The sequence below is a fragment of the Ambystoma mexicanum genome, chromosome 5q (assembly GCF_040938575.1).
Source record: "Ambystoma mexicanum isolate Mex_15411 chromosome 5q, UKY_AmexF1_1, whole genome shotgun sequence".
NCBI classification, from domain to species: Eukaryota; Metazoa; Chordata; class Amphibia; order Caudata; family Ambystomatidae; genus Ambystoma; species Ambystoma mexicanum.
The window spans coordinates 941848744-941870640 of NC_090933.1; the positions used below are offsets into that span (position 1 = coordinate 941848744).

Below are 21897 nucleotides of genomic sequence, written 5' to 3' on the forward strand. Positions count from 1 at the left end.
GGAGCAGGGTTGGTTGGGGATAGGTTTCCTGGCAAAGTGATGCAGCCAGAGAGGCGGGTTATTGAGGTATTGGTTGATGTGGTTGATGGTATGGTATTGGCCAGTGGAGGTAATCACAGGGTAGCCCATTGTGAAGGTCAAACTAGTCAAAGGCAGACGGTGCTGACTGCAGTGGGTAGTATGAATAGGCAGCTGAGTAGGTGGCGCCCGAAGGGGAAGTGCGAGTATTGTCGCAATGAGTATCTGACTTATGGTGGCAGTCAGTAGGGAGAAGATGTAGTAGAGGATGTGTGGGACCCTAAGGTGCATGGTGGGTGATTAGGTCTGAGGTGCACAGTAGGTCACACTGGACTGGGTGGGGGATGGAGGAAGCAAATACGCCCGAGGGCGATTGGCACACTATGACGTAGTTAGAGCGAGCAGGTACCGAACACAGTAGGTTAAAAAAAAAAAACGGTTGATGGCTAGGCATAGGTGACCTAGTAACATAACAGACCTAGTTGATAAGGTGCGGGCGGATGTCAAAGTACAGAATAGGTGCAATGTGAGCTACAAGGCAATAGGCGAAGCACGTTTAAAAGATACTATAGTTAGGTTGCGTGCCTAGCAAGCATCAACATTCATACAACGTAAGAGAGCGACCTAATGCGTGGGCGGAGAGTCATACTATGTTGGACGGTGCTAGGTACTGAGGTCAAGCATACATATAGGAAGGCGCATAGAACTCCCATGGAGCCAGTAAGGTGGTTACCATTAGTAGAAGGCAGCCTAGCAGGCATCGGGATCTTACTAGCACGTGTGCGAAGTATAAAATCAAGGGCGGGCAGGTATGCTGCTGATCAAGTACAGGCGAGATTCAGTTGCAAATCAAATATGCCGATTGTCAGAAGCAAAGCGAGCAGGGCCAGGGAGCTGGCTCTAGTGGACACAGGATGCCGAAAAAAGCAGGGAGATAAATGTGCTTGCTGGTGAAGCGAAATACAGAGCCTAGCAGCATGCGGATGCTGCATACATGTGGCTCGGGTGAGTGGATTGATCAGTAAGATGCGGAGCAGGACAAGATATTTCACTGTGCATATACAATCATAATAGGCATTTGAGCGAATGGGAATGAATGAAGCATTCGTAGTGACTGTAGACGGCGAGTCTCGCACGGTTTAATCCACCAATATCTAGATTGTGCACATCTGATTGTATTGAGGTAGTATGAGTGTGGGCAGACAATAGGCAATCAGGGGAAGGAATAGTACAGTACCTTGGGTGTCTCAGGTGTGGTTCACGGATAGAGTTCCTGGCAAGTGGCAAGTGAGCAGGCAATGACAGGCATGGACAGGCGAACTGCCTTAGTGCACACCTTCGTGCTAAAGCTGGCTTGCGCCTGCGGGTAGCCGGTTGGTTAGAATATGAGAGGGAACAGCCAATGGTGGGCCAGATGCGGCTCAGGTGCCCTCCTCAAAGGGGAAGCAGAGACTAGATGATTACCTACCGGCAAAGAAGATCTTCAGCTCCCCTGAACATTGTGCAGTTAACATTGGCTGCCCTGGCTCCAAGCGAGACTCTTGTTTACCTCCAACTCTGTGCTTTATCTTTTCCTCAGGAAAGGGTTAAACCTATTTGAAATTGGAAGGTTTTTAAAAGTACTTACCTGTTTGTGAATTATTGGTTAACCTTTGTTTTATTCCTCTGTTCTATCTTTTACACCAAAATCAGTATTGTTCTAAATATACCATTGATAAATCAATGTCCACAGTGTCCTAGCTATTTAAATCACCTGAGGGGGTAGGAAGTTTCTGTGTGCTATCTCCAAAGGGTATCATCTGATTTAGAGAAACTAAGTGTGTTTTGAAGTGTATTATAAGTTAAATATATTGCTCCTTTCTGAAGAAGGCTTATACAACTGACTGAAATAAATTGTTTTATCAACCTTGAGTGTAAGTTTATTTGAATAACTGTACTGTGAAACTGTGACAACATTACTGATCATATTGACCCCTCTTGAGATAAGCCTGGCTGCTCAGCCCCACTACCAACCTGTGTAGTTCAGACTTGTACCAAAGGTTGGGTTCCTATTGCCAGGTGGTCAAGGTTGTTTTAGTGCACCCAAATGGTAGTGCTCCAAATCTTGCCTAACAAAGGGCATTTTCACTTTTAGGTTTGTTTGTGATTACATCTGTAGCAACGTTTGAAAGGGAAAAGACAAGGTTATGTTATCGGTAATTGTGCACTGATACGGTTTTCAACAGGTCATATAGTAATGCATTTACTCTGCAAACAGAGAAAAGTCACTTAATGGGCAAAACATAAGTGATTAGTGCAAAGGAGCTTAGTTCAAGGTTCTAGAGACTGTTTCTGCGCCTGGCAAGTCTTTGAAGTCCAAAGAATGCAACCCTAGCTAAAGGCAGTTCGGAGAGGGCTTGAAGTCTTGACAAACAGCGAATAATGAAGAGTTCCTGCGGATTTCTTCCAGTGTCTAAAGTTATTGAAGCAGCAAGTTAGCAACTAAGGAGGCCTTAAAAAGGGGCCACAAGAAGTGGCTTGGGTCAGAGGTAAGAGGGTTGCTCTGGACACCTCTATGTGTACTCCAACGCTCTGGAGCGACTTATTGTAATCAGGTAAGCAATACCTTTTTCCCCCCACAGAATGTTTGGTTTGAAGAAAGTGTTCGTGTTGGCACCTCCACGATGTGGAAGCTCTGGACCCAACCTCCGGATTCCTTGGTCTGGTGATGAAAGGCAGGACAATGGACGGTGTCTCTCAGCAGCAGTCTCGAGGGAGGACCTGTAGCACGACTTTCAGCAACTTCTTGGTTCACTCTGCGATATAGACACGCCTAGCCCCGTCAATCTTCACTTCCTGCAGTCCCACACTCTGGTGAGGGGGTCTGGGCGAGTCGATTCCTCCCCCACTTCCTGTCTGTCCAGACACTCTGGAGCCTAGGCGGGGATACCTACTGGTTCCAGCCAAAGGCAAAAAACACACACACACACACACACACACACACACACACACACACACACACACACACCTCTCCCTCAAAGAATGGTAGAAGGGCTAACGAACAACAACCACGCTGGTAATTGTGAAAAAAGAAGGGAGGCCCCAAGTTGGCCCCAAGTGCCTATATTATGCACTATCGAGACCATTGACATCGCCTGCGATATAAAAAAAATACACAAAATATGTCAGAACACGTCCACTGCCACCAGCCATAACTAGGCGATTGTCTATGTGACTGAAAAGTCATAGGAGAAGAGAGAAGGAGGATACCAAGTATTCCTTTGGCGTTCCACTAAGGGTGCTGTCTGCCAATCTCTCAGACTATAGAATTTCGGGAGAGACACCAAGTAGCTCTCTATCCTTAAGAACTGTAGTTACTAGGGAATATAGAAAAATAATCTTAAAGGCGGACCCCAAGGGTCCCCAGCAACAATGCACATAAGGAGCGGTGTGCTGCAGCAGTAAAACACAGGTGCCTTTAAGAGCTATGGAGCAGACAGACTCCATAGTACAGGTTGATTACAAAGCATTGAGTTCCAAAAGACAGCCAACAAGAATGAATGGAAAAAGGCTCCACTCAATGAGGATTAAAAGAAAAAGGCCCATAAGTCCATCAAAAAGTGCTGAGGGTCTCACTATTGGAGGGGATGAAGCAAAACAATAACTTTATCTTAGGTGGGAATTGTTGAGAAATGTAAAAGGAATTTCCCATCCTGGATGTCAGGAGAAGGAACAAGAGAGGAAAAGAACGCTGAAATGGTGAAAAAAGATGACAGTGGCCATTTTGGTAAAATGAGCACCCAAGGGTACCTTTACCGGCCGGGGCTGTGGAAACCGCCAATGGTTAAGGTGCAACGAATAAAAAGGTTCACCGCCACCAGCCATTAAAAGGTAAGTTTGTCCTTGTAACATAAATTTTACATTTAAAATGAGAAAGAGGATACTCAGCATCTCCCCAGTACTCCCGATAAGGTGGGGGTGCTGGTCTCACCAAACAAATTAAAAAGGAATCCAAAGATCCTTTCCACCCTTGGGAACAGTAGTTCACACATGGTTAGCCAGAGAAAGTTAAGAGGGGAGCCCCTAGGGCAAACCAGCAACAATAGGCACTTATTGCCAAAATGTTGTCAAACAGGATAACTTTTAAAAGACACTACGGAGTCAATTAAAAATGACACTCATAAAAAGAGTAAAAGAATGTGTGGAAAAAGATTCCCTCTCACTGAGGTATAGGGAAAAAAATTCTACAAGTCCAGCAAAATGTTCAGGGGTTGACACAGGTCAGGAATATGTATCATTGCTTTGTAAATCTTATTGAACAGTCCCTCTCTAGATGGTCTGCGTTAGCAGACAGCTTCCCAGCTGGAAGGCCAAGGGCCAGGGAAGCATGGACTACTGGGAGGAGGGACTCCTCTTCAGTGAGCCTACATAGTCTACTCAAGGGGACGTCAGTCGACTGGTAGTACCCCAAAAGATAAGACAAAGGTTTCTACAAATAGCTCATGAGATCCCTCGGACTGGTCACTTGAGTTACAAGAAGTGACAAGAGAGACTCACTGTACTTTTACTGGCTCAAGATGGGTACAGATGTTGACAAACATTGTAGAAGCTGCCACACAGATCACTGGTAAATGGGGATCCAAGAATGCAGCATGTTAGGCAAGATTGTATGCGGTAACCTTTGGGTGCACTACAACAACTCTGACCTCCTGGCAATAGAAACCCAACCTTTGGTATAAGTCTGTACTACACAGGTTAGTAGCTTGTTGAGCAACCAGGCTTATCTCAAGGGGGGTCCATATGAGCTGTAGTGGAGTTAGAGATTCACAATGACAAGTATTCAAATAAACTTACACACAAGGTTTCTTGATGAAACAATTATTCATGTATTTAAAAGAAAGTCAGTTTCAGTAAGCCTTCTTTAGAAGGGAATATAATAGTAACACAAATACACTCCAAAATACAAACTTATAATATTTCCAAATCAGTAAGTACCCTTTTGGGATGGCACACAGATACTGCATACACCCTCAGGTGACTTTAGTAATTAGAATCAGACAGAAGTAGGTCAAAGGAAAAAGGTTATTAGAACAGAACAAGAGATCACAAACACATTCTTCAGCAGCGTAGTACTTTTGATAACCCCCACTGCAAAGCTAGTTAACTCCTTCCTTGAAGAAAGGCCAAACACTGACAGAGGGAAGAAGAGTCATTCAGGGAGCCAGGCTAGGCCAAAGTCAATTGGGCAAAAGTCTAGGTGATCTGAAACATTTCTTGCAGGCGAGTAAAAGTCTTGCACAATGTTTTGGAAGTCTTTGTAGAAAAGAAGAAATCAAAGCAGGGCCACAAGCGGATTAGGCTTGTGAAGTAAAGGAGCTCTTAGCAACTCTACAGAGCAACCCAGATAAGTCTCAGAAGAGAACAAGCAAGGTTACAACAAGAGGCAAGTTCTCTTAGACTGTACAGTACCTTTGGTAAGAAGACAAAGGGCTATGGCTGGCTTCTGTTCCTGTACTAATCGGCAGATCCCGTGTTGCTGGGCATCAGTCGTATGGACAAGAGGGAGGACGTCTGGGGACTCCTGCACTGCAATGGGACGATCGGCAACAGAAAAGGACCAACTTCTATTGAGCAGCACTTTGCTGTTCCAGCTCTTCGCGTCCAAACAAAAAGCAACACTGTGGACTTGGCTGTCAAGATGGGCTTTCCTTGCATCTGGGGTCCAGCACTCCGTTGAGGTGGCTCAGGCTCAGTCAGTCCTGCTTCCTGGGAGTCCGGAGGATCTTCCTGGAGCTCTTGGCCAACTTAAAAGCAGCGTACACAATCTGGTGTTCATCTCCCTGGCTATTCGGTTCCAGCAGCAACTGCAGTGGAATTTCAACCAGCTCCAAGAGGATGTCCAGGTGGCTTACTTTGGATTCGATTGGTCGCACCAACTGAAGGGGACAAGTTGTCCATACAGGGCTTCTCTAGTCAAAAAGAAATTGGCGTTTTCAGCACAGCAGCAGGGCTTCACCGGGTAAACCAACGGTCCAGGAGTTGCAGCAGGCGTCCACTTAAAGTTCTTCTTCGGAGTCCAGTGATCGACTGCCTTCCAAGCCAAAAAGCCTGGCCTTTTATGCAGGTTTCTCCCATTCATTCCAGCCCAGCTGTCAGTCACCCAGCAGGGTGGCTGTCCTTGCCGGACAGCCAGCCGGCCAATCACCTAAGAGTGCATTCCTGTCTCCTAGGAGACAGAGCACAGGAATTTTCGGGCACCTCCCTCGCTTGCTGCCCCCGCCAGACACCCTGGAGCCAGAGGCAGGCTTCACTTGTGAATCCCGCCAAAGACAAAACAAAAGGCACCAGACCTGGGTTGGCGCGCACAGTAAATCTCAAGAAGGACCTTTCCAAAAAGAAATGGCAATAAAATAAGACTGGGGCCATTTTGACAAAAATGGCTCCCTTGGGTGCTTTACTGCAGCTGCGAAAGCAGCCTGCGGTAAATGCACACTGCAGTAGTTCAACAAACCACTGCACTAGCCATTCATTGAGGAAAGGGTAACAAAAATGTTACATGAGAAGCTAGACAAAGGGGATACTAAGTAACCCCTCCAGCACCCTATTGTAAGATGGTGTGTGCTGGGTCTAGAAAGTTACTATGTAAGTAAAGTCAATTTCACTTCACTGCTCCTGCAAACAGTTTATCCAAGAGAAGGTATTTAAACCTTGGGGAAATCTGAAAGACTTCCCTGTGTCACTGCACTGAAGGTGATGTGATACACAATGTAAAAAGATTATGCCTATGGAACTTGTCAGACTCCACAACCAAAAGAAACCCAGAGTTCAAATCACATAAAAATACAAGAGAGTGGGCAAAAAGGGAGTCTCACTCTCTAAAGGTAAAAAATCTAAGTCCTAGAGTCCGGCAAAAGAGCTGGGGGTCTCCAAGGTAGAGAAGAATTAGCACATTTCTGAGAATTCCCCCTAACACAGCATCTTTAGTGGCCCTCCCTGTGGTTTGAGTTCCTTTTGAGGGAGTTGGGATTGACATTGTTGGTCCCCTAGAGCCTCCAACCTTCTCAGGCAACCTTTTTCATATTGGTTGTAGTAGCCCATGCCACAGGTACACTGAAGCTATACCTACAAGGATTGTTACATATCAGGCAGTGGCTAAGGCCGTTCTTGGTATTTTAACCAGGGTAGGTTTCCAAAAGGAAGTAATCTCCGACAGGGGTCAAATTGTATGTTCCACTACATGCAGGCCATTTGGAAAAACTGGAGTTACTTGCAAGTTCTCAACTGCTTACCACCCTCAAACAAACTGTTTGGTAGAGAGGTTTAACTGTACAATGAAGAGCATGATCGGTACATTAGAAGAACCCATGAGAGGTGGGACCTTATACTGCCATGCCATCTCTTTGCTTATAGATATGTGCCTCAAGCTGGAGTGGAGTTCAGCCCCTTTGAGCTCCTCAATGGTCATCTTGTCAGAGGCCCTTTGGCTCTGATCAAAGAAGGATTGAAGAGTGTGCCGCCCTTAAAGCCAGTCCGTGTAACTGAATATGTACTAGGCATCGGTAGGGGATGGTGCAATGCAGGACTGAAGCTTCTGAAAACAAGGATGGTCAAGTCCTGGCCAAGCATTGGCATGACCAGAAGGACAACGTGGTGGAGTTTATTCCAGAAGAGCTAGTACTAGTTAATTTTTCCATAAAACAGTATTGCAGGACAAGTGGATAGGTCCCTTCAAAGTTGTAGGCAAACTTGGAGAGGTCAATTATTTAGTGGACTTGGGCAACCCCAAGGAGGCCCCTAGGGTCTTTCACACTAATCGACTCAAGGCTTATGTCTCCACACCAGAACTAGGAGCTTTGCTTCTAGCCTCAGGCCAAGAGAAGAGGATGAGAGCAAGTCTCTCCCTGATCTCCTCAGGGGACAGCTTGTAGATGAAACTATAGGAGGAGTAAAACTCTTCTGATCTGACACTGCAGCAACAAGCAGAGTGCAAAGCTGTGTTAACTCAGTTTGCCTATCTATTTTCTCTGACACCAGGCTTGATTCCCCGCCCCCCCCCCCCCCCAGGGGTCAGCGTGACTGAGGACAGTCTCCCTGTCAAAAGGAGGGGCTACAGAATATCTGATCATGTAAGAACTTCTAAAGGAAGAGGTCAACACAATGCTCGACTTTGGGGTTATAGTCCATGCGGTAGTCCAGTTGTACTAGTGCCAAAAGCAAGAACCAAAGAGTTGAGATTCTGCATGGCAGTCACCAAGACTGATGCCCATCGTTTACCTAGGGCAGATGAGCTGGTGGACAAACTTGGAGCTGCCAAGATCCAGAGTACATTTGATCTAATTTCATGCTATTGGAAAATAGCTCCGACAGACCATGCGCCAAGGACAAAACTGCATTTACTACCCCTGGAGGCTTGTAGCAATTCAAGGCCATGCCCTTTGGACTTGGGAATGCACCTGCCACATTCCAAAAGATGGTGAACAATGATCTGAATGAGTTAGACTTCTGCATGGCATGCTTGGGTGACATTGCAGTGTTCAGGTCCACTTGGGAAGAACATCTTCAGCACCTAGGCTATGTCTTGCAGGCTCTGGAACAGTCCCATCTGACCATAAAGGCAACCAAGTGTCAAATTGGTCAGTTAGGTGGTCTACCTTGGACATGAGGTAGGAGGAGGTTCGATTAGGCCCTTGCCTAGTAAAGTACAAGCTGCATAAGACTGGGCCACCCCCACTACTCAAACCCAATTAAGAGCATTCCTGGGTCTCACAGGGTATTACCTGTAACTAGTGAACTATGGGAGCATGTCTTCTCCACTGAATGTCATCTCTTCACCCAAATTTCCAAAGAAAGTGTGATGGAATTAAGAGTGTGCCAAGGCATTTGAAGCGCTGAAAGATACCCTATGCAAAAGCCAAGTACTAAGAGCTCCTGATTACACTCAAACATTTATTGTACAAACAAATGCATCTAATAAAGGAATGGGGGCAGTCTTGAGTCAGCTGGATGAGCAAGGCAGCGAACACCCTATTTGCTTCATCAATAGGAAACTGAAGGACCAAAAACAAGGTGGGCAATCGGAGCGAGAACGTTTTTCCATTGTGTGGTCTTTGAAGTTTAGGACATACTTGTATGGTTCTACTTTCCTTATTCAAACAGACCACAAACTCGTGAAATGAGGAGGATGGGGGGTGAATCCTAAACTGCTCAGATGGTCCATCAGCCTCCAAAGGTATGACTTCATATTGAGCATAGGTCAGGATCCAATCATCAGAATGCTGATGGTCTCTCCAGGAAGTATGAACGACTGGAACAAGAGATTCAACCAAGAGTGGATTAAATCCTCCTGTTCCTTAGTCAGAAGGTGGGGGAAAAAGACATGTTGGGGAGCATTTTCAGTTTCTATGGTACATTCCTTTTACGAGAGACCCCAAGCACTTTTGCTGGACTCAGGACTAGTTTGATCTTAATCTCCTGAGAGAGTGGAACTTTTTACCACTCATTCTTTTTCTCCGACTAATTTCTAGTTTCACTGTTTTATGGAGTCTGGTAAACTCCATACGTTTACTACAGGCATCTGCTTTTTGCTTTGTGACATCCAGCACCCTATGTGCAGTGTCACTGAACGGTCCCTTGGACATCTCTTTATGTTTAAATACATTTTTTTGTTAGAACTACTGTTCCTAGGAATATTAAGATGACTTTCTTTTCTGGGTCCAGTACACCACCTTATGTGGTGTTTTGGGGGTTACAATGCAACTCCTTCACCCACTCCACATGTAAAACCGTTACACTGCCTAACTTAAATGGCTGATGGCAGTTGTTACATTTTGCTACCTTTTGTGCAGGTTAATAGCAGGCTGGTTTCTCAGCTGCAGTACAGCACCCATGGGTGACCATTCTCTCAAAATGGGCTCCCGTCTTTTGCCATTTTGCATTTGTCAGTTCCATCTGGGCGTTTCTTCTATCGTTTAGAGCAAGTTTGAGTCAAGTGTTTTGCCGTTTGCGGGCTTCAGTGTTAGGCAAAGTTTGTATGCAGTACCCTCTGGGAACACTACAAACAACTGACTACAGGTATAAGAAACCCAACCTTTGGTAGAAGCTTGTACTACACAGTTTTGGTAGCGTGTTCAGCAGCCAGGCTGATCTCAAGAGGGGTCAATGTGAGCTGTAGGGGAGTTACACAGAGATTCCCAGTGACAAGTATTAAAATAAAATCTTACACTCTAGTTTTCTTGAATAAACAATTATTAATTTATCAGTTAGAATAATCCTTCTTCAGAAGGGAGCAATATAATAGTAACACTCAAATACACTTCATGAAATACACACTCTTAATCAGTAGATACCCTTTTAGGATGGCCCACAGACACTGCCGACACCTTCAGGTGACTTCAATTGCTAGGGGATTGGGGACATTAATATAACACTGTAGCATTTAGAATCATATAGTAATAAGGCAAAGAAAAATATTCAGAACATACAAGAGACCACAAACATTCTTAAGCAGGCAAATACTTTCAGATCCCCAATAAGAGTCATTCAGTGAAAGAGGCTAAGACAAAGTCAATAGGCAAACGTCTAGAGGAGCTGAAGCACTTCTTTGCAGGTAAGTAGAAAGTCTTTGCAAAGTGTTTTGGAAGCTTGAAGAAAAGAAGAATCAGATATAGAGCCACAAGCTGATTAGACTTGCGAGTAGTAGAAGATGCAAGCAACTCTACAGTAAGAGGCAAGTTCTCTCAGACTTTTTACAGTACCTTTGTATTGAAGAAAGAGTGCAGCAGCAGATTTGTTCCTGTGCAGCTCTGCAGATTTCACTGTTCCTGGGTCTCAGTCATGGGGAAAAGAGGGAGGATTCCTGCGGACTACTGCGCTGCAATAGGACGGCTCGCAACCAGCAATCTTCAATTCAGTGGCTGTTCAGTGTTTCAGCTCCTCGCGTCTACCGCAAATAGCAACACTGCGGTTCCTGGCTGTCGAAATGGACTTTCCCTGCTTCTGGGGTCCCACTCTGTTGAGGGGGCTCAGGCTCGGTCAGTCTTGCTTCCTGGAAGTCCAGAGGATCTTTCTGGAGGTCTAGGCCAGCTTAAAAGCAACGCACACAATCTGGTGTTCCTCTCCCTGGCTATACGGTTTCCAGCAGCAACTCTATGGAAATTCAACCAGCTCCGAGGTAGATGTCCAGGTGGCTTACTTTGGATTTGATTGGTCCCACCAACTCAAGGGGAGTAGTCGTCCTTGCAGGGGCTTCTCTGTCGATACGAATTTGGAGCTTCAGCACAGCAGCAGGGTTACACCGGGCAAACTAATGGTCCAGGAGTTGAAGCAGGCGTCCTCTTCAAGTTTTTTTTCGGTTCCTTCATCCAGTGACCGACTGCCTTCCAAGCCAAAAGGCTCGACTTTTATTCAGTTCTCTCCCATTCATTCCAGCCTAGCTGTCAGTCACCCAGCAGGGTGGCCGTCCTTATCGGACAGTCAGCCGGCCAATCACCACAGAGTGCATTTGGGTCTCCTAGGAGACTAATCACGGAGTTTCAGGCACTTCTCTCACTTCCTGCCCACCCCAGACAATCGAGCGCCAGAGGCGGTCTTCAGTCCTGAAGCCTGCCAAGGGCAATGAAACAAAGGGACCAAACTTGGTTGGGCGCGCAGAGCAAAACTCTAGAAGGACCTTTCCACAAAGAAATGGCGAAAAGAATACCGGAACCTGTTTAAACAAAGGGGGCTCAGACACCATCTTGAAAAACAAGGCTCCCGCGATTTAACGCTACCAGTGTTCACGGTCAGGAAAAATCATGGTAGTTTGTTGTAAAACCACTGCCACCAGCCTTTTTGAGAGGAAAGGGTAGCATTTGACTACTACATGAGAAGACACAGGGGATACTAGGTAACCCGTCCAGCACTCTATAGTAAGATCGGGTGTGCTGGGTCTAGGAAATTGAAAAGACCAGTAAAGTCAACAGTAGTCTATCCCGGAGAAGGTATTTAAACCTTTGGGAAGTCTAAAAAGACATCCCTGTGTCACTGCATGGTTGCAAAGCTGAAACTTAAACACACATGAAAAGATGCCTATGGGGCTATCTTAAAACTCCATAATCAAAGAACACAAGAGTAAAAAACACATCAAAATACGAGAGTGGGAAAAAAGGCTCACACTCTTTCAAAGTAAAAAAAAATCAAGTCCTCAAAATCCAACAAAGTTGCTTGGGGTCTCTAAAATGAAGGGAATAAGCACATTTTTAAGAATTCTCCTTAACAGGGCAGACGGTAGGACGAGATGATACCTCCAAATCCTTTAGAGGAACTTTGGAATTTCCCCTCCAGAAGTCTGAAAGGGCGGGCACCGTTGCTGAAGCGTGCCCAGAGCACGAGCCGTCTCTGTGTCTGCTTTTCTGGCCTGGAGAGACTCGTCCAGTCTTTCCAAACAAATTGTCCCTGCCGAAGGGCATGTCCAACACCTTCGACTGAATATCCTGGAGGAAATTCAGTGGCCCTCAGCCAGCCTCGCAGGCTGTTGCCCATCTGGCGGAATCCTGTGTTGGCAATGTCCGTGGCCACTGTAATGGCGTGGTCCAAAGCCACCTAGCCTTCCTGTAGAATTTCTAACGCCTCAGACCGCTTGTCGGGAAGGAAGTCCAGGAGGGGGGCTATCTTGAACCAGAGATCCCTGTCGTAGCGCGCCACGATGGGGAGGGCATTAGCAGCCTTGATGGTCATTGCTGCCGACGAATCACTCTTCGCCCCATGGCATCCAACTTCTTCCCCTCGCTATCCGGGGGGGCAGGAGGGGAGGCCGCCGACGAGGATGAGCCCGAAGACGACTTCTTGGCCGCCGCTGAAACCAGAGTCTGGAGGCGGTTGGGACCGTAAACACTTTGGTGCAGAATCCAGCACTCTGCATTTCTTCTCGTAGGAATCCCTCTTGGCCGGAGCTTAAGAAGGTTTGTTCATGAGGGACAAATCCTCATCCCAAATGTCATCCAATAACGGGATCAAAGTGCAGTCTTCCGCTTCGGCTCCTGGTGCTGGTAAAGGAAACCCTCTTTCTTCTTTTCCTCCTCTGGGACGAGCTGGAAAATCTGAGGCCCTGGAGATCATGGCGTGGAACGAGGCAATCTCGCCAGGCAGTGAAGATCTGGCTGTCGGACACAGGAGATAGCACGTCTCTCCCCAGACCGCCGCCATCATCATCATCATCATCCGTGCCAGTGCCCATCGTCGCCGTATCCGGTTCCATGTCATCCCTTGGTGGGGGAGAGGGAGGTAAGGGGTGAAACGGCAGAGGGGAGGGGGGAGGTGAACTCACCTCGTCTTGGGTGGCGGTCCCTCCGATGGCCTTGGCGCCACGGGAAGGGCAGCCGGCACAAGAGGAATCCTTGTTCGGATTTCCGAGCACAGGGTATGCAGAGGCGCAAGAATGTCCACTGAGATATCCCCAGGTGGCTGCTGGGGTGGAGGCGACTGGGATCGGGGCGTTAGCAGCTTAGGCTGATCCGCTCCATCATCACCGGCCTGTTCCTCCTAGTCTGTCTCCTCATCGTCACCTTCGTCACCCTCATCGAGATCCCCCGTAGGGCCTGCTCTCGACGCATCTCCCCTGCTGGAGAACCGGGAAGCTGGTGATCTCTTCCTCTCAGGAAAGGTCTGTGCCCTGGAGGACTACCGTGCCCCCCCCCTTCTCTGCGACCAGGGGAGACTTTCGGTGAAATGATGGGCAACACCTTTTCCGGAGTCTTCTTGATGGGCTGGAAAGAGGACTCCATCCTGGCAGGCAGGGATACCCTTGCCTTAGGGGCCGTGCCCTGCAAATCTGCCCCGGCGGCCTTCACCAGGGATGTTGCTATCACTTCAATGGAAGTACTCTTTGTCTGATGCACCTGGACCTTCACGGTCCTAACCATGTTCTTCACCTTAGGGAGAGGGTCGTGACCCTGCTCCCCCTTGGCCTTCTCCGTCTGGGGTCTTCTCCAAAAGCTTGCCTGGATGGTCCGACTTACTCTTCTTTGAAGAACCTGAGCGTTGGATCGTGGTCGAAGGTGCTGGAGACGCTGAACTCGCCCAGGCCGCAGAGGAGCCTGTTGCAACGGTGCTCCCGGAGGCAGTGGACTCCTGGTGCTTGGCCTTATGTTTGGCCCCCGCGGGAGGGGCTCCCTCAAAGGTCTTAGAATCCTCCTCCTCCTCCTCCTCCTCCTCCTCCTCCCTGGAATCCTCCAAGAAGAAACTCGACAGAAATCCACCCTTGAGGGGCGCTGAAGAATCCAAAACGGGTCACCGTTAATCAGAAGGTAAATGGGTGGAGCTTGAGGCTCGATTGACTGAATAAAATAGGGGTAAACTCTTAGAAAAATCACAAAACACAGTAAAAGCTCGAGAGCTATAGCACGAGGACTCCCAACACTTGAATGTGCGGTATGAATCTGAAGATGGCTGCCAGAGGAGGGGCTTGGGCAGAGGGCAGTCATTGGCTGGGGGCAGTATGACCAAAAGACCAGTTATTGGTTGTTGGGAGAAAGACTGATTTTTTTTTTTCTTTACCAAGGACCCCCAGCCTGACTACAGGGAATATTCATGAGCATGTGAATCCATGCCAGACCAAAAGCTGGAGAACCCGCTGGCTTCAGTCTTGGTTGCAGTTTTGCAGATCATGGGTTCCTAGGCCTCAGTCATGGGGACAAGAGGAAGTCTGGAGGACTCCTGAACAGCAATTCGGAGGTCAGCGGCATCTACGGGCTCTTTTCATTTCAACAGCACTTCGCGGTTTCAGCGCGCGGTAAACAGCACCACCGTGGATCTTTGACACAGTTTGGGCTTCGTTCAAGCCTCGAGTCCAGCACTCTGGTGAGATGAATCGAGCTTGGGTTATCCTGCTTCAGGAGGAAGACTGGCAGTCTTACAGACGTTGCACTTTAGCACAGTTTTCTCGACCCCTGGCACTCGGTTCTAGCAGCAGCAAAGAACTACAGCCAGTGGGGAAAGGTCTTCCAGCAGAGTTCATCTCAGGGTTAGTTGGTCCCACTAACCCAAGGAAATAAGTCCTTTCCAGAGCTTCTCTTGTCGATTAGGAAAAGGAGTTTCAGCACAGCAGCAGGGCTTCAACGGGTAGTTCAACAGTCCAGGAGGATGCAGCAAGCTTATCTTCACGATTCCTTCATCGGATGTTTTATCCAGTGGTTGACTGTCTTCAGTCCAAGACGCCTCGCCTTTTATGCAGGTTTCACCCATTCATACACAGCCTAAACTGTCACTCACAGCAGTATAGCTGTCCTGAAAGGACAGCCAGCCAATCAGGACTGGTTGCATTCAGGCATTCCCGGATACAAAGGGCAGGGGTGTTTTGGGCACCTCCCTCACTTCCTGCCCTGCCAGACACACTGGAGCCAGAGGCAGGTTTCAGTATTGAAGCCCGCCAAAATCAAAATTAACAAAGGGCTTAAACCTGGTTTGGCGCGTAGAGTAAAACCAAGAAAATGATCACCCATAGTGTTATACTGCAGCTGAGGATTCAGCCTGCGGTAGAAAAGCACAATGGTAGGAAATTTAAACCACTGCCACCAACCATTTAAAGTAGTGAGGGTAACAAAAATGTTACATGAGTAAGTCGGAAAGGGGCTACTAATTAACTCCCCAGCACTCCATATAACAATGTGTGTGCTGGAACTGCAAAGAGAAACGCCAAGTCAATTTCACTTTACTATTCTTGGGAATAGTAGTACTCAGAAGAAACGGTATTTAAACCTTCAGAGAAATCGAAAGGATTTCTCCGAGACACTGCACTGAAGGTGCTGTGGCACCCCCATACAAACAGTAGATGCCTATGGAGTTTGTCAGACTCCAAAAACAAAGGAAACAATAGAAATCAGATCAAAATACACGCAAGAGTGAGAAAAAGGGCTAAGTAATTCTAGGTTAAAATGAATAAGTCCTAAAGTCCAGCAATAGAGATTGGGGCCTTGAAGGTTGAAGGGAATTAGCACAGAAATTAGAATTCTCCCCAACAGTCCATCTTCTGGATCCTATTTGCTTTGGCAATGCTAGTTCCTCCATAGGTTTTAATTTTTAACACTTATTTCTAGGAAACCGTGCTTATATCCCTCTGGGAGACAGTACTTTATTTACAGTTGCTGGTTGTGTTCTGACTTACTTTGAACAGTTCCCTCCAATCTCAATATTGCAAAGGGTATATACATATTAGTACGGATACTGACCTTTATTGACGTCACTGTGTTTCTTATATACATTGATTTCATTTCACATTTAATGTTACTAGTTGCTGCATTTTAGACTGGCTTGTGTGCCTTGTGTATATATAGGATACAATACTCACCACAATCGTATTTTTGATGCTTGCATCTGCTTAGATTCACATGCTATGCATAGGCCGACATCTTGTGGAAGCTGTAGAGTATGATAGTTGTTTTCGAAACTCGAAAAGGGATGTCGACAGGGTGTGCCAGTAATACTATCCCTATTGTGACGTCCACTGTACCCATGGTCCTTCACGCGACGATGTCCCTCAGATTTCGTTTCTGACAAGAGGTAGCATGAAGTGTAGCGCAAGTACAGGTATATCCAAGCAGATACGTATTAGAGAAGCTTATAACATCTATGCACCTTCTCTCAGGAGAGGCAGGGTGAGCGCATGTGACTAGGCAGATACAAGCATCAGAAATACGAATACAGTGAGTAATGTATCCCTTCTGAGGCTTGTGGAACCAGTTTAGATCACATTCTATGCATAGATTAGCGAGCAGTGTTAGGAGAAGGTGGTGGGTTGTGAGAAGGTTCAGCGGCAAATAGATATTTTAGAACCGCTTGTCCTACCTGTGTATCTGCTTTGGAATGAGTGTCAATGCAATAGTGCCGAGTGAAAAAGTGTACTGAGTTCCATATTGCTGCTTTGCAGATGTCTGCAAAGAGGACATTTGTGGTAAATGCCAAAGTAGCTCCTGGTGGAGTGAGCTATTGTGTGAAAGGCAGTGTCTTGTTTGATAATGATGAATAGCATAGTTGTATGTATCTGACTATCCATATGGAAATGGAATTCTTGAAAATGTGGTCTCTTCTCTAACTGGTGCTACTGAGACAAACAATTGGTCTGTTTTCCTAAGCAGTCTGGTCTTTTTTACATAGTAAAGAACCGCCCTCCTTACATCTAGTGTATGGAGCTTTACCTCAGCTGAGCTAGTTGGATTCTGAAACTCAGAAGCTCAATGGATTGGTTCACATGGAATTTGGAAATGAATTTAGGGGAAAACCTAGGGTGTGTACGTAAAACCAATTTGTCCTTGTGTATGACAAAGAAAGGGTCCTGCACTGACAATGCTTGTAATTTACTAACTCTTCTTATGGAAGTAATGGCCAATAAAAAGGCAGTTATGTATGTCAGTTGTTTAAGACTTGACTTCTGCATAGGCTCAAGGGGGTGTGGGGGGCCCATGAGGTTTGAGTACTACATTAAGATTACAGCCTGGCGGAGGGTTGGAAATTGGAGGGTGGAGTCTTTTTACACCCAGGAATGCCTTAATGACTGGCACCTTCCACCACAACGGTTTAATTTGGGAGGTGGTGTAAGCTGATAAAGCCGCCAGGCGGACCTTTATAGAGTTGAAAGCTAACTCGGAGTCTAGCAAGTGGAGCATATCATTTAGGATGTGTTAAGGAGTACATTCTATGGGGTTTGTTTGGACTGGCACTAAATTACAAATCTTCTCCACTTGTCGAAATAACTGTCTGGTTTATGTACCTCCTTGAGGATGTCCATACACAGTTGTGGTAGATTAAGATGTCCGAACTCTATGATCTCAGGGGCCATGCTGCCAAGTTCGAGTGTGGTTGAGGGTGTACTGTTATTCCCCCGTGTTGGGTCAATAAATTGGTCTGGCACAGAGTTTGATGGGACCGCACATCGCCAGTTTGCACAGATGTGGATACCATGGCTGTCTTGTCCACAAAGGATCAACTAGGATGAGCGTCATTTGTTCTCTGAGAATCTTGTTCACTACCCTGCTCATTAAGCGAGTTTGGGGGGAGTGGGGGGAGCGTAAACAAAGTTCCCTCACCAGCTCATCCATAGGGTGTTCCCCTTTGAGTCTGGTTGGGGGAACCTAGACCAGAAGTCTGAGCATTGCTCGTTTTCTCTTGTAGCGAACAAGTCTAGCGTGGGGTAACCCCACTGTGAGAAGATGTGGTCTATGATGCTTGAGTCTAGTTGCCACTCGTGTTTTTCTGGTAAGGAATCTCTGCTCAGAGAGTCTGCTAGAGTGTTGAGTATGCCTGGAACGTGTTGGGAGTATAGGAACATCGCTTGAGTGCCCATCTCCATACTTTATGTGCCAGTTTGGGCAGGTTTGGAGAGTATGTGGCCCCCCTGCTTGTTGATTGAGAACATTGCAGTGGTGCCGTCTGTTAGTATTTGTACCGACTGGTTCGTCAGCTACGCTTCGAATGCTTGAAGCGCTTTGAATACCGCTAGGCGTTCCAGCAGGCTGATGTGGTTCTGTGCTGTGATGTGAGCCCACAGGTAATGTGCTCCCCACCCGGAGAGTGATGAGTTTGTTGTAAAGATAGCTTGCACTGCCGGGTTGAAGGGTTTTCCCTTTAACAGGTTTTCCTTCATCCATCAGCGTTGGTTTTGTACTAGTGTTGGCGAAACGACCACTAGTTCGTCCCACTGACCGTTTGCCTGAAACCATTGTTTCGCAACCACTCCTGCATGGGGCGCATACGCAGTTGTGCGTTTCGGACCAGGTACCTGCACGATGCCATCATGCCTAGTAAATGCATTGCTTTGCGTATGCTTATCTGGCGACCGGCTTCATACAGGAGGTATTTGCCGTAGCATGCTTTGAACCCTTTCCATAGATGGCAAGACTAACCCTGCTTCTGTGTTTAAGACAGCTCCTAGGAACTGGTTTGTGTTTGGCACAAGGCTTGACGTTTTCTCGATTATCGAGAAGCCCAATTAGAAGAGAAGGTTTATGATTCTTTGCATGTTTTGTTTGCAAAGATGGGGCGATTACCCTTTGATCAGCCAGTCGTCCAGGCAGGGGTACATTGGGATTGCCTCCCTACGCAGGTGCACTTCCACCACCGCCAGTACCTTGGTGAACACCATTGGTGCAGACGATATTCCAAAGGGCAGCGCCTTAAATAGGTAGTGCTGGTTTGCCATCTTGAAACGCAAGAGTTTTCTGTTCGCTGGGAACATTGAAATATGAAAATAGGCATCTTTAATATCCCGTGTTGCCATGTCGTCTCCCCACTTTAGCAGAGGGATTACCTCTTGTAGTGTTGTCACGCAGAATTTTTGTGGCTTTACATAAGTGTTTGCCGAGCGTAAGACTAACACTGGGCGCATAGGTAGATTTTTTTTGGCACAAGGAAGTATGTTGAATAAATACCTTTGTTTACCTAGTTCGCTGATACGACCTCTATGGCGTCCTTGAATAGCAGCGCAGTGACCTCGTTGAGAAGTAGGAGTTCTTCCTTCGTTGAATTCCTTTGTCGCAAGGGATGGTTCGATAGTTTTTGGATGAGCTCCATGCAATAACCTTCCGCTGCGGTTGATAGCATCCACTTTTCTGTGATGATTCCCTCCCATGTGTGTGTAATGTGTGAAATACGCCATCCTACTGGAGAGGCATGGGACGGGACCTGAAGCGGGTTGTCATTCTTTAGGAGTTGTACCTTCCCCTCTGTATGTGGAGGACCTCCCCAGGCCACGAGATCGCTGGCTTCTCTGGAATCCCTGCGAGGATTCACCCTGGTTGTTACCACAGGGAGAGCCCCGAGCTGGTCCATAACCCAAGCCTTTTTGGGAGTTTTGGCCACGAAACTAGCGTAAATTGCTCCCGCCTCCCTGGCATGGTGGTTTGATCGTCAGCTGGCCTAGAGACTTTAGGATATCATATTCCTCCTTGGCTGACTTTAACGCATCTTCTACAGCTTTGGGGTGGGGGCGAGACAACTAAGGGAGGTGAGAGGAGATAGATGAGGTTTCTATCATACTAGGTCCAGGAACAATTCTGAAAATTGCATAGAAGAAAGTGAGGGGAGGAGATTGGAAAATGGAGAAAGGGAGAGGAGGAAAGAACACAGTAAGCAGTCAAAAAGAGTGGAGAAGCAAGAGGGCAAAGCGAATATAATCGCAGAAGTCAGTAGTAACACAATGTTGCAAGCAGGGAATCAAGATGAAGATAGGAACAGCATGATTCAGGGCCACCATGAGTACAAGATGCAAAGCAAGTCCAGCATGAGTGTTGAGAAAGGGTGACGCACCGTGAATCAAAAGTGCATAAAAGTCAAATCCAGCATTGGCCACAAGACGGTGAAACCAGAATGTATTAGGACAGACTCCTGCAGAAGTAGGCTGAAGCAAAATTGCTGTCCTATGTGATGCAAGGACAGATATGGTTGTTACCGTACATTGTAAGGGTTGATTGTATGCATGCAACAGGGGAGGCAAGTGATGTTCTGACTTGGCTTTGCACTGTGTTCAATGCACAATGTTGGGAGTAGAACATTCCAGTGTAATGTGCTGGAATGGTTGTGTTCTGCAAGTCAGTTGGACTGGAAGCATGAATAGCGGAGCAACCAAAGATTGCTGTACATCAATAGCAATAAACCCATTCGAAGTCTTCACACTAGTGTGCCGGCAGCATTACATAACCGTAACCACAGTAAAGACATTAAATATGTACACAGTGCTCCGTTAATTGCTGTAGGTTCAACCCAAAGTACATTGAGTCCAAGTATTTTACCACAGCAACATTCTTTGATTACTGTTCACACAAACAAAGACTTTCAAATATGTGTCTTCCTGTTTTCATAGATTCTGTTAACATAACAGATTACATAGACCCGAAACCTTAACAAACCTACTTGATCTCTGTAGTCTTATTAGCCTTCTCCAGGTTTTTTAAGCTCTCAGGTGAACGAAGCTGGAATCTGCAGCTGTCATTCATGTTCCAAACTGACTCCATTAGGACACCAACTTTAGGAATTCCAGCATTAACAGAAAATGCTACTGCCCCAGCATGATATAGTGGATTATTTCTGAGGCACACCTGACAAAATAAATAGAACAGTGATCGTGAAAAAATGTAATACTCCACACATCTGTAAGCATATATGTGCCCAATTTCTTTTATCATAGCAATTTCAGAGGTTCTTTTCTTTCAAGACTTGCTGTGCATTCTGAATATTAGGACATTTGTTATTGTTAATCCACCTTGGGGTGGATTTTGGGAGGACAGCCTATTATCGTGAACGGGAAAGACACTGAAGTGAGGTCAAAGTATATACCAGAGTGGCATGGCTTGGACTAAGAAGGGGGTTGGCAGTTAGGGTAGACTCATTTTTATGCATAATCTCCTCCACATGCGAATCCTCCAGCATCATTAGCTGGACTTGTGGATTTTTGGTCTGTTCCCTGTTTCAGTGGGAAACGTTTTCCACACTCATTCATTCATTCTTTTACCCAATCTTGTGGGATACTTTGGATTTCTTTTTGGGGAAATGCTTCTCTCCAAGTTATATGGCATCTGACATTGAATTTTGCTACATGTTAGGCAGAATTATATGCAGTACCCTTTGGGACCACTACACACAATTAAGACTACAAGTGACAGTACAATTTCACCTTTACTACAAGCCTGTCCTACACATTATAGTGGTAGCAGTAGCGGAGCAGCCAGACTTATCTCAAGAGTAGGTGAGCAGTACAAGTAGTTACAAAGGATAGCAATTACTAGGATTCAGGCAAACAGTGACTCAAGGTTTTCAAGTAAAAGACTATATATTTATTTACTCAACAGTTGTATAACATTTCACTATTCTAAGCAAGTCAAAATCACAATCATAAATACACCACACCACTTCCCTTAAATTCCAGACAAGTTAAGC

At 46.4% G+C, this 21897-nt stretch overlaps 1 protein-coding gene across 9 annotated transcripts in view; it reads right to left on the bottom strand.

Moving 5' to 3' along the window:
* Positions 1 to 21897, bottom strand: part of UBR5 (ubiquitin protein ligase E3 component n-recognin 5) — a 2447509-nt gene that overhangs the window by 1912812 nt on the left and 512800 nt on the right. For all 9 annotated transcript variants that reach the window (XM_069621460.1, XM_069621458.1, XM_069621459.1 and 6 more), the window contains one exon: positions 20875 to 21059. In XM_069621460.1, coding sequence (XP_069477561.1) covers positions 20875 to 21059 — 185 coding nt within the window. The remainder of the gene's footprint in view (positions 1 to 20874; positions 21060 to 21897) is intronic.